The 15,230-nt window shown below is 44.9% G+C and overlaps 1 protein-coding gene across 4 annotated transcripts; it reads left to right on the top strand.

The window, feature by feature from the left end:
* The first annotated feature begins 2,640 nt into the window (after positions 1-2,640).
* TMEM74 (transmembrane protein 74) lies at positions 2,641-5,068 on the top strand. 4 transcript variants are annotated; one of them, XM_088178312.1, is made up of 2 exons: positions 2,641-2,686; positions 3,747-5,068. In XM_088178312.1, the coding sequence occupies exon 2, from the start codon at positions 3,905-3,907 to the stop codon at positions 4,826-4,828; it is 924 nt and encodes a 307-aa protein (XP_088034438.1). In that variant the 5' UTR covers positions 2,641-2,686; positions 3,747-3,904; the 3' UTR covers positions 4,829-5,068. The 4 variants fall into 4 exon arrangements, with proteins under 4 accessions (XP_088034438.1, XP_088034446.1, XP_014734795.1 ...); XM_088178320.1 differs by having other exon boundaries at positions 2,658-2,682; XM_014879309.2 differs by having other exon boundaries at positions 2,663-2,991.
* The last annotated feature ends 10,162 nt before the right edge of the window (positions 5,069-15,230 follow it).

Raw genomic sequence — 15,230 nt, 5'->3', positions numbered from 1 at the left:
AAATGTTTGGGGGAATGCTTCACTGAGGATCCCATATAACACTGGAAAATTCCCTGAATTGGTGATGGCAAGTAGAATATCTCAAAATCCATCCTCTACCAGACCATGATGGGATGCACCATTTGGAGAACTTGTTCCAGTTTTGCCTGGTTTCTCTGAAGCCTTCAGGTTCATTCTGGTACTCAGTGAGGCTTCAAGCAGAAAGTGTGAAACAACTTTCAGTTCCTCACAAGCCTTTTTTCAGTTTTATGGTGACCATAGGTTCCTGAGAAAGGGAAAAAAACCATATACATCTAGTTCACACACTCATTTATAGTTGGGCCAACTTGAAGAGAGCTTACAAGATGCTCCAGAGTATGGTTTAATTTTAATTGCATTTATCTCAACGGAGACACCTTTATCAGCCTATTGTCAGATTCCATATTATCATTGTTGCTACCATAGCCTTGCTCAGTGTCTGAAAGGGCTGTATGATGTGGTAGGCTGCAGCAGAGAGAACAAGGCTCATCCACCCCGACAGTCTACTCCAGTCTTTTATTCCTGTCTCATTGTGTGTCCGTCACTCTGTTTTTTAGCTCTACATAGCCCCTATTTTTCCTGTGACAAATATTCTTACTCCCGCCCTTGCTTGATTAATCTTTTCACCAGCTGTACTTGTGTTTGCAGAGTATGTGTTGCTATGCATTCATTTCACCACCTCCACACCTCAGAGCATTGGCAACAATCACATTTGTTACAAGAAAATGCTGTTAACTCATTGCATCCAAATTTAAGAAAATGAAATGTCAGTAATATGAATTGTGACTAGACAGTGATTTAGCTCAGAGTGAACTGCACTAGGCAAAGGAGACACAGCACCACAGGGGAAGGCACATAAGAATAGACAACACTCGGCTTGACAGAGTTGTGGCTCCCTCTGTTTGCTCCATAGTTTGTGGGACTGCAATTATCAGTAACAAATTAATATACTTGCCCAACGCACACGGGCACAAAATGCGGAGGAGAGTGGGCGGCAGAGCAGCAAGATGTTTGTGTGGTTAAATAACAAGTAACTAAGGCTCCAGTAAGTGCTCAAGAGTACAGGCTGTAGCTCCTGGGTTTTGAAAGAATGACAACATGGCCATTTGTTGTGTGCAGACAATTTCCTGCCTTTGTATCAGCTGTCAGAAGGACAATGCCCACCCAAGGGCTGTGCCGGGGCCCGGGAAAGGTGTTAACATTCTTCCAGGCTGCATTGCCAGGGCTGAGCACTATATTTCTTCCTGTCAGTCATTTAATTAAGATTCTTCTATCGGATGTGGCAGGTGCAGCTTGCAGTGTCAGTGCCCAACATCTGTATGTTCCTATCCTGCTAATTCCCAAGTGGAAATGTACAATAGACTTAAAAGAGTTTGTTTCTGTCTTTACTTTTACTTGAAACTATTTGAACAATTTACAGATAGGCTTTTTTTGTTTCTTTGATTAGGTTTTATTTGCTCCTTTTTATTTATTTCAAAGAGGACACTGTTATTAAAAAGCTCCAAGGACAGCCTGCACCATTTTCCCAACTCCATAATTTTCTCATTACAATTTTTCTTCAAAGAGGGAATAATATACTATTGAATGCACTGGAACCACACTTTGCTAATGGAAACACTGCCTGGAGCTGCTTTGAAATTATATCCAAAGCAGCCCATAGTACTGAGCAATGCATTGCTTCAGAAGTGGCAGAGTCCTTGCAGAGATTCACCTTGTTCTCTGATGTTAGGACAACTCCTTCAGACAGTCCGTGCTTGTCTCTTCTGGTTCCTTCCCAGCTCACTTTCCATCTTGAGCCTCTGCTTTCCTGCCTAAGAGCCGTGCAGGCAGGTGCTGCTCACTTCTAATTCCTGTGTGCATCTTCATTTCAGCTCCATGACAAAGGTCCCTCTGCCCATGCATGCTCTTTGTCTCCCCAGAGCCTGGTCTTTTCAGAACAGTCGCACAATATTCAGCTCTGATAAACCTTCAGTTCAGACTACTCCATACTTTATTTTCATATTCTAGTTCATCACTAACACTGGCAAAGGAAAAGCACTGGCAAGAAAACTCAGCGAAGATTCATACTGAAAATGAAATGGTCATTCATTTATTATGTATTTTTTGGCAACAGTCTTTTTTTTTTAACAGTCATTTATGCCAGCCAGAGGAAGTGCATGGACAATCTGCCAACACGGGCGAGCTCCTGAGACTTTCCAGTAAGTCTTGTGCAGAGAGTACATCCCTTGACGTCTCAGCTCCAGCAGGTCTGGGATCATTTGAGAATCTGATTTTACCTTTCCCCGGAGTAAGTCGGGAGCTCCCTGAGTACGGAAAGCAACTCCGGACGATGACAGAGCTAGACCCAGGGATAAGGCTGCCCGGAAGCTCCTCTCCGGCCCCGTGCCAGGGCCGGGGACTCGGAGGGGACGGTGCGGTGACCGCAGCCCTGCCAGCGATACCGCGGGCAGCGGCGGAGCGCCGGGGGCGGCGGGGCGGGCGCGGCTCCGGGCGCTGCCGCAGCAGCGCAGCCGCTGCCCGCGGACTACAGCTCCCGGCGTGCCGAGCGGAGCCCGGCTGGGCTGGGCTGGGCTGGGCTGGGCCGGGCCGGGCCGGGCCGGGCCGCCCGGGGTCGCTGGGAGCAGCGCGGGCGGCGGCGCGGCCGGAGGCAGAGGCGGGCGGGAGGTCGGTGAGTGTGTCCGTGTGTCCGTGTGTCCGTGCGGGGCCGGCCCGCGCCGGGCAGGTGAGAGCCCGCGGGCAGGAGGAGGAGCAGCGGGAGGAGCAGCAGCAGCAGCAGGAGGAGGCGGCGTGCTCTGCCCGCCGGGGATGCGTGTGTGCCTGTGCGTGTCTGCTCACCCCGGCACCGCTCGGGGCACTCGGTGCCGGGCGGATCCAGCTCCTCCCGGCGCCGGCGGGAATCGCTTTTCCCATCGCGGCCGGCTGTCGCTGAGGTCCCGAGAAGAGCGTGAGTGAGCAGCGGCTGTGAGCGATCACGTATGTGCTGTGGACGCACATGTGTTCCCTACGCATGCAACACATTTGTCGGGCTGCAGGCTTCGCCCCGTGACACCGGGCGGCCTCGAGGGGGATGGGGCCCGGGCGAAAGGGGTAATAACGAATTAATTGCAGATGAGAAGTAATATCCGTCTTTGACTCATCAGTCTGTGAGGCATAATTTCATTCCAAAAAGCTCTTAGATGAATGGTAGATCTTATATAGGAAAGCACTGCTTTTCCCATAGGATTATCAGATTTCCACCGGAGAATACAGATCCTGGATTATTGAGCTACATGGGATTTGCGTGTTTCTTTCTAATTAGTCTGTGAATCTGAGTGTAAAATTCTTTATTTGGAAGGGGGGGATGGGAGTTACGTGCTTCTAAAAGAACAGACATATCTCTTCTCTGACATTTTACACAGTTTTTCTGGTTATCCCATGTCTGTGGATAGTTACTGCCTTAATTGGATAGTGGTGTCAAAGGTTGATTAGATTCCCTAATAGATTTTGGATCTGCAAGAGGATTGCAGTTTTAAATGCGTGGTTAAAACAATCGTGTTTGCCGTCTCCCCTCAAACAGTTGAGAGGAGGGCTGATGTATTACATTTGCGTTATCTTCCTTTGGTTTATTAATGTATCATTGTGAGGTTGTCGGGTTCGGTTTTGTTGTTGTTGTTTTTCCCCCTCTGCTATTTCATTTGCAGACTGAAAAGAAATGAATGTCAGAGAGGATTTGTTTAATCATTTAACAGCTGACACAAGCCATGTCCCTAACAAAACGTTGGTGAAAAAGTAGAAGATTTCTGGGATACAGCAGCGCCAGTACTGTGGAGCCGCTTCTGCAGGTCAGGAGCAGCATTTGCTGGAGGATGCCGTAGCCCAGGCGGTGAGGCTCGTGGGGACAAGGTCGATGGCTTGCATGGAGCTTCTCTACCTGGCTGAGGAGAGCAGACAGGTGCCCCTGGGCACCGCTACTGGCTGGAGCCTGCCCTCCCATCCCTACGAGCAGCAGCACTGTGAGGGGGGTGAGGTGGACCCCAGAGCAGCCCTGCACTGTGATCAGCCCTGCAAGCCCTTGCAGAGGGGCCCTGTGGCCGATCCCCCCCTGGCACCCCAGCCCTCCTGCCTGGGCACCTCACCCCAGGCGCACCCTGCACCCTCCAGCACCTCCCAGCCCTGCCACCCAGCCAGGGAAGAGGATGGAGGGAAGAAGAAAGCCTGCTGCTGTGCCCAGGAGCTCGAGACGTCGTTCACCTATGTGGATGAAAATGTAAATCTGGAGCATGCAAGAAGTCCCCCCACTCCTACAGGTGGCCAGGATGTCCCTCTGCAGCAGCATTCCTGCAGGGAGCTGCCACCTGAATGGGTGCACGATTCTCCTTCCTTGGTCTCCGAGGAGGACGATGCTGCCTCGGAGGCAGCAGCTGGGAAATCCGTTGACTATGGATTCATTAGTGCCATTTTGTTCCTGGTTAGTGGCATTTTGCTAGTGATAATTTCTTATGTGGTCCCGAGAGATGTGACTGTGGATCCCAACACCGTAGCTGCCCGGGAGATGGAGAGGCTGGAGAACGAGAGCGCAAGGATCGGTGCCCACTTGGACCGCTGTGTTATCGCTGGGCTGTGTCTCCTAACCCTGGGGGGCGTGGTGCTCTCCAGCCTGCTGATGATGTCCATGTGGAAAGGGGAGCTCTACCGGAGGAGCAGGTTTGCATCCTCCAAGGAGTCTGCAAAGCTGTATGGATCTTTCAATTTTAGAATGAAGTCTGGAGCAAATGATAATATGCTCGAGCTGTCGTTAGTTGAGGAAGATGTGCTTGCCATAGATAATTAGTGTGGTCATGATTTTTAAGGCAGCATTTCTACAGGAAAATATGTTCCATTAAAGAAAGCAGATGCAGCTAAAGATAGCTGGTGATGCAGTTTATTTGTCTCACAAGAATGGTGTTATCTTAAGCTCTATAATCAAATGTTTGCAATATATGAGTACTTGTTGTAAAGGGGAACTGTGCCAGATGAAATGCAAATGATATAAAATAATGAAAACCACTGAATAAAAAGAGATTTGTGATAAGTAGGTTCTTCAGATACTCGTTTATCCTAATATAAAACATTCCACTGGTGTCTTGCCTATATAATTTTCTTATTACTCCCATATAGAACAAGAATGACCTTGATGCTTTGGCAGCTGTTAATTTTTGAAGCCTGCAGGATTATTAACAGTCTACTTGACAGAATGTTAAGAAGCAGGACCAGTAATCAAATAGCAGGGCTAATATTTCATTAAGACATGCTTTTTTATTCTTTAATTTTAAGCATTTCTTCAATTTAACCCTTTTCCAATTAAGTGACAGCTATAGGAAGAAAACACCACTTGGTCATGACTGGCCACAAACCTCCCATATTTTCAAACAATTGTACAATTAGTGATGATTATTTAGAATATAAAATAAGAGGCCAAGGGCAGGAAACCACATGGCTCATGGTACTGGTAGGAGACAAAAGGCTCTTTCAGCTTGAGGTCAGTGGCTCCATTTCAGTTCAGATTAGCAATGATTGATAGTCATTAACTTCTGATAGCTATAGTGACCCATATAAAAGAAGTTTAGTTCCTGGTGGACAGATGTCTTTGTATGAAAACTGCCATAACATGAATTAACAGACCTCTTGTTTGGAGTCTCAAAAGACCCAAAGACTGAAAAAGCATGGGGATACTAAGACTGGACACTTCTCCTTCAGTACAAATGCCAGAAGAAATTCCAGCACAGCTGTAAGGCTTTGCTTATACTGGGGCTGTCTGCATCTTATTAGTTCTTTTTGAAACTTCAGTTTTATATCACTAGGCTGTCAACCTACTCATAACCAGCAAGGAAAGGTCAGGAAAGAGCTCTCTGAGACTCATTCAATAAAACCCAATTTATTTGTAAAGAATAAATCATCAGGAAATACAGAGGTTAAGTATCAGGCAGTTTACTGGCTGACACGAGACTCAACATAGGGGATGATCAAGGGTACATGCTGCTATTAATCTCAGTTCTGTGGCACTGTTGCCAAAAACCTGTACCACTGATGCTATTTGCTTTATTACCAGCCAATTTCTGGGGTACACTGATATGTTCTTGCAGTGCTGGGAAAACCAACAAAAATTGTTCAATGCACCTCTGTCAGTTCTTACTGAGCAATGCTTAATACATATATATATGTACGTCTTATTAATATGTATATGTATGTTATATATGTATGTGTCCCTGGCAAAGCCAAACATGGGTGAAGAGCTCTGTCTGCGCAGTCTCTGACTGCAGTCTTAGAAGAAACATGTGCTTCACTATGACAGCCTTCTCAGTAGTGAGTTAACTCTAAAATATCAGGAATATACATTATTTTTAAAATTTAAATTTTAAAATAATTTTTAATATTTAAAATTATACTTTTTTCCCCACTGTGATGCACAGGAGAAGAGTTCTCTTGGGAAGGGGTGAGGAGATTTGCTTTATACTCCCTTTACTCAGTAATATGTGACAGCACTAAGTTCAGAATTACAAGTGGATGGCAAAACCATGATTTCCTCACAGGGAGACTGAATGCCATTTTGCCACTTGGTTCTTCATTCCCATTCTCTGGCTGTTTTTGTCAGGAGACAAGTGCAGCACCCAGCTAGTGTGCACTTGTCTGACAGCTAGTTCAGTCCCTTTTGCTTGCTGGCTGCAGGTGCTGGCACGGGTGCCCGTGACCAAGAGCCCAAGGAGCTGCTCTGCTCCAGATTCACACCTTTGGTAAGTAAATTCCATAGTGAGGTACCCTGGGTTTAACGCTGGCTCTGCAAAAGAGATCGTGCTTCACATGTTCTCTGCTCCAACCACTGCTTCAGGTCAGTGTTACCGTGTAATTAAATGAGCTGCCTTATTAGAGGGTGCTGCTGCCCAGTAAATGATTCTCCCAGTTTATGTCATGATAAGCAGCATGTTTGCAGGCAGGAACTCAGCAGTTACCAGCATCTCCACAGTCGTCTTTGAAGAGCTTACATCCTTCTGGCTGTGTCACCAGGGATTCCTGATTGAATCTCTAGGATAAATACATGAAATGTCTTCTTATATCTGGAAGCTACCTCAGCGTGTTGTGATCAGTACAAGTGAGGAAGGAATCAGCCTGAGAATCTGGATGCAGAGCAGGAAGGTTCCTCTTTTACTGGCCTTGGGTGGCTGGTGGGGTACATGGACACTGCCTGTAGAGCTGGACACTTTTCTCAAGGTGGGGAGGTGGGAACAGCACTTCCTCTCACCCTGCCCTGAGGATGGGATGGGGCTGGCCATGGCCTCCACAGGTCCAGGCAAAACCATGCTGAGCGAGAGGGCAAGTGTTGCTGGGCTGGGGTCAGCAAGATGGTGTGGGGGGCAGATAGCCCAGGGAATGAAAACTCTTTCACCTGCCTGCCCCCGTGTTCTCACCTACGTGACAGAAGCTCTAAAACTGAGGCTGGTGGTTTTGAGAGCTATTATTTTTATTTTTTAATTATACATATGCATGAAATTGAAGTATATTCCATTATTGCAGAAAGATGACAGCTTAAGCTGTATGGATCACAGATTTCTTGTAGGAACCATGACATGCCTTAATGCTGATTATTAGCACTAGAAAAAGGAAAGCTTCCCTGACTGTCAGTATGTTATTGTCGAGTGAGAAGTTTTCTGACACTTTGTAAAATGCCTGTCACAGATCATGAACCTGCAATACTTTAATGAACCCTGAAATTTTCCCTGAGAATTTTAAGGAAACTTTAGTCAACCTGATTATCTAAATGTACACTGCAGAAGTGTAAGGAGTAATAAAATTTAAATAACAGGACTAACAGAGTTTCTTTATTTTGGTCTAAGGGTCCACTATGGAAGAGGTGAAGGAAGGCATTCAGAGCACAGGAATTTAGCAGATAAAAACACCTGGGACATTTCCCTGATCATCTTTAGAAATTGCAGCATGATGTGAGTTGGCGGTGCATTATAAAACCTCTGGACTCTCAGATTCTCATTCTGTAAAACTGAACACAGAAACCAAAGCAGTCGCTGTTTGGTGGCTGATGGTGGAAATGAATGTATGAGCCCACTGGTCAGTGGTCAGGCCTTCACACCATTCACCTCACATGAGATGGTGCCAAAGGGCAAGGCCAAGGGGGCGTTTATTGCCCCCTCATGCACCCTTGCAATTTTACTTCCCCTGCTCGAAATTTAAATTCTTTAAAGGTACAAATGGGAGGAGAATTGTTGGTATTTTTTTCATTGCCTGGGCTAAAGTTGTCACTTGCTTCATTGGAGAGCTTTCTCTTTTTTTGAGGAATTAAATTTTAGCATATACTGAGTGGGTTTTAGGTGCCCTCTAAGCATACTTGGATTGTGAGTATGGATTTCTGAGTACCCTGGAAACAGAACGGGATTTTTGCCCTTAGTCACTTTATTTCTGACCAGCCCCAACTGCCAAATATGACACTTTCCCAATTTCTACCTCATGACACATCTGCTGGCTGGGCCCAGCCCCGGCCTCTCCCTTCCCGTTGGAGGTGTCCATGCTTCCCTGAACTGGGAACAGAGGCTTCCCCACAGTGAGGTGACAGCTGCCAGTGTCCAGCTTGCTGCTGCTCCAACAGCTGCCTGCTGACCCGTGTTCTCAGCTCCTTCTTCTCAGTCAGACGCTGTGGCTGAGGCTGGGCACTGGGAGCTGCATGGCATCTGCTGGGGATGCTCATCAGAGCAGAGGCCGTCCCTGCACGGTCCCACCCCACGCTGCTGTGGGTGCCCAGCGTGTCTCCCACCAGCCTCGCTGCTCCTGCCAGCCTGAAGCTGGCCCCTGGCACAAATACCCAAGACTCTCCTAAGAAGCTACACTGGGTTGTTGCTGGATTTTAATATGTTTACAATTTTTTAGTCTTTGTAATTCTTTAAAAAATCTGTCTGCAATGAGTATAGGGTTTACTGACTAAGAAAGCAACTGGTTTAATTTCCTAAAACTCTGACCCACAACGGGGTGAAACATCACAGTCCATGATGAGCTGTTCAATACTATGTTTGATGCCTTATTGCAATTGCAGCCACGTTCTGTACAGAGTCAAAAATAAAAGTCTGTGAAGCTGAGCACTGTCATTGTGGGCCTCTTTGCTGATTCCAGTGATTTCCTCTTCCCTCCGTGCCATGGGTGCAGTCCCCAGTGGTGTGGAGCCCATGTAGGCAGCAGGGCCACCTGGCAGAGGCAGTGCTGGATTGAGCTGTGCTGGTGGCCCCAGCTCACGCACCCATTATGTCCCTGCTGCTGGTACTTCGCAGACAGAAAACATATTGCTTCCCAAGCACTCGTGTCCCACCCAACTCCACACAACCAGAACAAAAAAGAGAAAAGGCAGGTGGGAGCAGCCATGGCTGTGTGAGCAGGCAGCTGGGGAGGTGCTGTGTCAGGAGGTGGGTGTTGAGCCCCCGCTCACCATCACCACTTGCATGATCACTTCAGTATCACATCCTCACCTTGGCCCAGCTTGGCCATGGCAAGGGTGGGAGGGCAGAGGGTGCTGGGCCCAGCGCCAGCCATGGTGACCATGGGTGGGCATGTGGCTCCCAGGAAGCGCTGGAGGTGATGGGGGATGCAGGGAGGTGCAGGAGCTGTGTTCCTGGAGGGCTGAGTATTGCCACCTCAGTGTCAGCCTCACCTCTCCCTCCACAAGAGCTGTGTCAGAGTGGGCAGCAATGGGAGGGTGCTGGTGCAGGGCCAGCAGTGACTGGCACCAGCAGCCATGCAAGACCTCCAGGGAGCCACACTTTTCTCCTGGCTGTTTTTGTTTCCCTCAGATCTCCAGTGTGTGTCAGCTGAGCACCTTAAGCACCTTTGACAACCCATGCTCCCTCCCAAACGCAGTTTGAAGGTATGCCACACAGGTTATGCCTCGTCAGGTCACTTTTCACTCTGGTGTGACAGAATCCGACGTTTCCCTGCCACTGTCGTGTGAATCACCATGTGGATGGGAGTGCTGGGGTGGGTGTGGATCCAGGCTGGAGCAGGGACTGTCTGCTCGCATTCTCTGTGACCACAGAGCAGAGTACAGGGCCCCAGTTCACAATTCAGGTCTCAGGCTGTTAGTGCTGCAGGAGTAGTGAAGGTGTCCCAGAAGTGGCCACACTGGCTGCAGTGACTGCACTGATGCCAAATGCACACTCTGTTGTGCAACTGATGGTTAGCAAGAGGTCAAGAGAGTAGATGTATTTATAGATATGAGAATCCATCAGCTTAAAAAACTGGGGGGCTTTCTAACAGAAAGCAAACATGCAAATTCATTTTTTAACTTTTTACAGATTTCTTCTTAATCTTACCATTTTAAATTTTAAAGGATTCAATGTCATGCACTATATTCACAGAGGCTTTTTTCCCCTGTGTTTATGAGTCCTGGCAAGGTCGAGTCCTGTAGAGGATGTGAGACTTCTCTGATTTTCTTATCAGTTTAAATTAAATTGTAGATATTATAAATCTGCATAAAACCAAACAAGACAAGAACCTCTTATTTGAAATGAACCTGCTTAATATTTGTTTGTGTAAATGTAAATGCAGTGCCCATGGTAGAAACTGGGATAAATAATGCACGTTTTAATTAGATTTTCAATAAAAGATAATTGTTACAGTATTTCTGCAGACTTGCTGTATTACAAAATTATAAAGAGTTCTCTGCTTATTTATGTGTAGACTGGCCCACTGTTACATATGGTAAAAGATACTGAGCTATTAACTGAGCTGCACCTCATGGGCATTACAACTTAACAAGTGTGGTTTTTGTTCACTTACACCCAGTGTGTAACCCAGAGACCACTGAAAGTTGTTCCATCTGCATTGAGAAATGAGATGCTGAGCAGCATAAACATAATGTTCTCAAAAAGTCCCCTGCACACAAATACTAAAGAGAGCCACCTGGAAAGCTGGAGAACCAAGGCTTCTTAAGTCCCAGTCCAGCACTACAGAAAAGGCTAAATTAGTTACAGAACCACTAGAAGAAATTAATCTGAAGAGGATCACAAATATTTTTCTTTTTTTCTGGAAGATGACATTTGCATTTAATTTAAAGTACAAAATAATCTTAAAAAAATCTCAAAAAGTCAATCCGAACTAAATTTGCTAATATTTGGAGGTATTTAGATAAGGTTTTGCATATTTAAGGGATTTGTATTTGGTTTTTTTAAGGCATTAAAAAAATCAACAGACTTCTGTTGAAAAAATAAAGCAGATATCATTATATCAGCACAGAAAGCTTCTCTTTTCCAGTGATTGTTTCTGTTTTGACAGATGTGTATGCAGGGAAATTTAGCTGTTGTTGAATAAAACATTTCCAGAAGCAAAATTGATTAAGTCCCTTTTGCAGACGAAAAAAATCAATTCTTCCCATTAGAAGGATCTAAAAGATGTTGATCAGCTAGAAATGTAAATAAAGTTCTTTAATCACTATTGTCTATCCATCCACATGAGATTGTCTTGTCTCTTTATAGCTTAAAATAAATTTGGTTGAACTCTAACATGAAGCAGATTCTGACAAACTAGCCAGGGTAACCGTGGTTGAATGTAAATAATATCAAGTAGCTATCCTGACATTTTGGTATTGCTTTTCTCAAGGATTAGCTGTTCATGAAATGAATGTATATGTGATAACAATATATCCGGGCTGAGAACAAAAATATATTCACTGAAAGGCAGAGCAGTAGAAAGTATGTGACTGTTTTCAGTTTCTATGCATTCTGATTTCATGCAATAAAGACAGCACTTTCAAGATCTCTTCATTAGTAATTGTTGAGGGCTATTAAAGGTCACGGAGGGCTATAAACAGAAGGATGCCAAGTCTAACTCTGTAAATCCCTAAGCTTCTGATTGCTAAGAGCTGAGAGAATGTGCTGGTCTATGCTTGCCCTTCCCTTGGTTTTAGATAAAGCTGTAACTGCTGCAGGCTACTATCTGAGCCTATTTTGTGACAGATGGACCTTTGATTTGATCCAGACTGACCCTGTGTTCTCAAAACTTCGTGCTCTGCCTATAGGGGCAATACCAAGTAGTTGTTTGCCACTGTGGCTTCTTAAAGAAGGAATCAAGAGATCACGCCTTACCTTTGTTTTCCCCTCCTTACAGGAATGGTAACCAGGAAGAGCTCTTGAGAGGTCATTTTCCAGTCTTCTGGAGCTTTCACCCTCCATCAGCCCTCAAAGATGATTACTCATGGCTGTGATATTGCTGCTCAATTCTCTGAGCACTCTGGGGTGAATTTTGTAAGCCTCACATGATTTGCAGATACATTATGTATCTATGCAGCCTCCTCTTCTGCTCTCTAAGTTCTTAAGTTCTGAGGTCTATGGATAGTCTGAATACTTTTAGATTTTTTTAATGAGATAAAGAAAGGTTGAAGCACTTCAGCCTTCTCAAGGTCATTTTCAATTGTGTCCTATCTCACTCCCCACCAAGCAGAAAAGCTGTTCTTTCTTTGTCTTTTTACTTCTTTCTAGTATAAATATAGAGCACTTCCTCATGACCTTTTTTCTCTCTATGAGGATGTCACTTGCTTATTCCCCCCCAAAAGAAAAGAAAATAATTATTTATATGTTATAATATCCCCAGTGGGGAAATTTTTTAAATTTTGGGTCACTGTTATGATTAGCCAAATCCATGTTTACAATTGTTATTTTTCTTTCACGTTTTCAAATTTCACATAGAGTATTTTGTTTCCTTAATTTTGGTTAAGAATTTGCTAAATTTTCTTTTTCCTTTAAACTTCTGCTATGTGAGAGCATACTAAATAGTGCTTTGAATTTACTGAAGTTTCTTGTTCCTTGGGACCATTTCTCTGGAGGCAGAATTGCTCTGTTGTAACAGCCCTATATTGTGAGGTTTTTTGTACAGCTGAGCTCAGTGAAATCCTGGTGATTGCAATCCCTGCTCCTGCCCAGCTCCATTCATTCGCCCCCTCAGCCTTTCTTCAATGTGGGCAGTAGTGGTCCAAGGTGCAGATTTTGTGTTAGTCTTGCTCTTTGAGCCAAGCCCTGTTGCTAAGGAAAATACGATGGGCTTGTCTATGGGGTCAAATTGCAGTGCATGGCTATTGAGATGGGAAATGTCTTCACTTAAACTTCACAGGATATTGAAACCAGTCTTAGCAAAGAGGCGAGTTAGAAGCAAAAATCAATATTAGACAATGCTGAAATGCCTCTGTTCAGCTGCTGTTTTAAGTGGCTTGTACAGACCTTTCAAACCATGTTGCCAACAAATGGAGGAAGTACAGCTTTTAAAAAGTCAGAGAATTATTAATAGTGTGCTTGACCTCCAGCTCTGCACAGTCTACAAAAAAAGCATCATTTTTCATTTGCTGCTGTCTTATGCCTAATTCTGCAAGCCCTGTTGGGAAGCAGTTGCACATAGGAGAAATGCATTCAGAGAGTGAGGGTCAAAGCTTTAGATCCAGGTTGGACTGTGGGAAGGGAGGAGAGCAGGAACAGCTCATGGTCAACCCTTGAACAAAAAGGGAGGGGTGCAGGAGCCCTACACCTCATACATCATTCACACACTAATTATATTTCTTGTCCTGGTGTGTGAGGGAAGAAAATTAACTGTGCTGAGGTTATGCTTACAGCTTTCCAGCAGGGATAGAAAAGTATGGAGAGAAGCAAATGTCAGATGTCTTCATGAGAAAATGAATGCTCTAGCCACTATCCTGGTGTCTGAGGAGTGACTGGGGAACCAGCACCTCCAATTGTGCTCCCCAGCAGGCTAATCTGTTGAGCAGCATTTGTAGCACAAAGAAGCAGTCTGAACCTTTATTAACTTTAACCACTGTCTGAGTAACCTAAAGTGACAATCCATCTCTCTTATTGCTGTTATTAAGTCCGTTTTGGACAATGCCTTATCATCTGCAGAAAAAATGAAGAGGAAATATAATGCAGGCAGAAAGTTGCTAGGTAAAATTAGTCGGAGAAGGGGAGAAAAATGCTGCACACTGTGCTGAACAAATCTTTGCATTGATTTCTGGAAACAGAGTCTTTCTAGGAGCACCACAAATGCATCTCTTTATTTAGTGCTTGGATTCAAAGAGCTGTCAGTCTTCCTCTATCTAGATAACTCCCATTTGTGTTCAGGTCTGGGGTGCTTTAGGGTCATACATTATTTCTGCTTGTGCTGTTCTTGCTTTTCACTTTGATGCCAGCTCTGCAGTTCTTCATCAGCCTCACACAGCCACGTGTGCAAGCAGAACCACTCTGTCCCCACTGCTTGGTGGCAGTGGGCAGTGTCCAGGTGACACATGGCACTGCTGCAGCTCCAGGAGTGCACATGCGAGCCTTGGAAATGGAATGCTTGCTCTCATAGAGAGTCCAGTAATCATTTAAATATGCATGGAGATCTCATCTATACGTTGCCATCTGAGAGCTCAAATCTCATCTGTCTATGGGCATGTGTGTGTGCTCTGTGGCCCAACAAAGAGCTAGTTCCTCCTCCTTGTCTGTCCTACCTATTGCCTGGTTCCATGTCCAGTGCATAGGAATAAAAAGGCAATTCTTTTATACCTCCCCTTTAAGTCAGATGGAATTAAGCCTACCTTTCAGCTAGGTGGCTGAGGTAGCCTGAGATAAAATTTGAGGCTAATAATAAGTTACTACTCCTGCACAGAGCAAGGTGAAAGGAAAACAGTTGTGAACTGGAGACATAAACAGCTCCTGGGGATGCTCCACAGCACAGCAGTAATAGCTCAAGTCTGAGGTTTAAAATCACAGTCTTAACTACAGTAAACAGAGGAGGTTTTAGTGGCTTTTTTTTCAAGGTGAAGGCTAGAATGCAGGCCATCAAGGACAGACATGGAAAATTTGTACACTATTTAAGAATCCTTCACAGAAACTACTCCACATCCCATTAAAAGGTCCAGGATACATAACAATAAGCTTACATAAATAACTGTAGTCATACACAGGAACCAATGCATTGCAAGTAAGATCTGTATCCAAACACCATGGGAGATTAATTTGTCACACAAATACCATCTTTCTTTACCTTGAGCTCCTGTGGGAACCCTAGGTTAATTTCTATATTCACGCAGGAACACATGATGTTTACTGTCATTTATATAGGACGTTTGGTTTAGTTCCTCTCTGAAATAAGGTATTTTACCTTACAGTTACCTGTGCATCTTACAATTTTATCTCAGTAGAAAGAAGGGGGATAAATAAGAAAAGTATTTTTAATTTTTTTTT

This window comes from Sturnus vulgaris, chromosome 1, assembly GCF_052056855.1.
Source record: "Sturnus vulgaris isolate bStuVul1 chromosome 1, bStuVul1.hap1, whole genome shotgun sequence".
Lineage (NCBI taxonomy): Eukaryota > Metazoa > Chordata > Aves > Passeriformes > Sturnidae > Sturnus > Sturnus vulgaris.
The sequence above is the reverse complement of the archived record's forward strand: the minus strand, read 5'-3'. Positions and strand labels throughout refer to the sequence as shown.

What these genes read in the sequence shown, in the direction of transcription:
- TMEM74 (XM_088178312.1), top strand. Translation starts at nt 3,905, where the DNA reads ATGGCTTGCATGGAGCTTCTCTACCTGGCTGAGGAGAGCAGACAGGTG.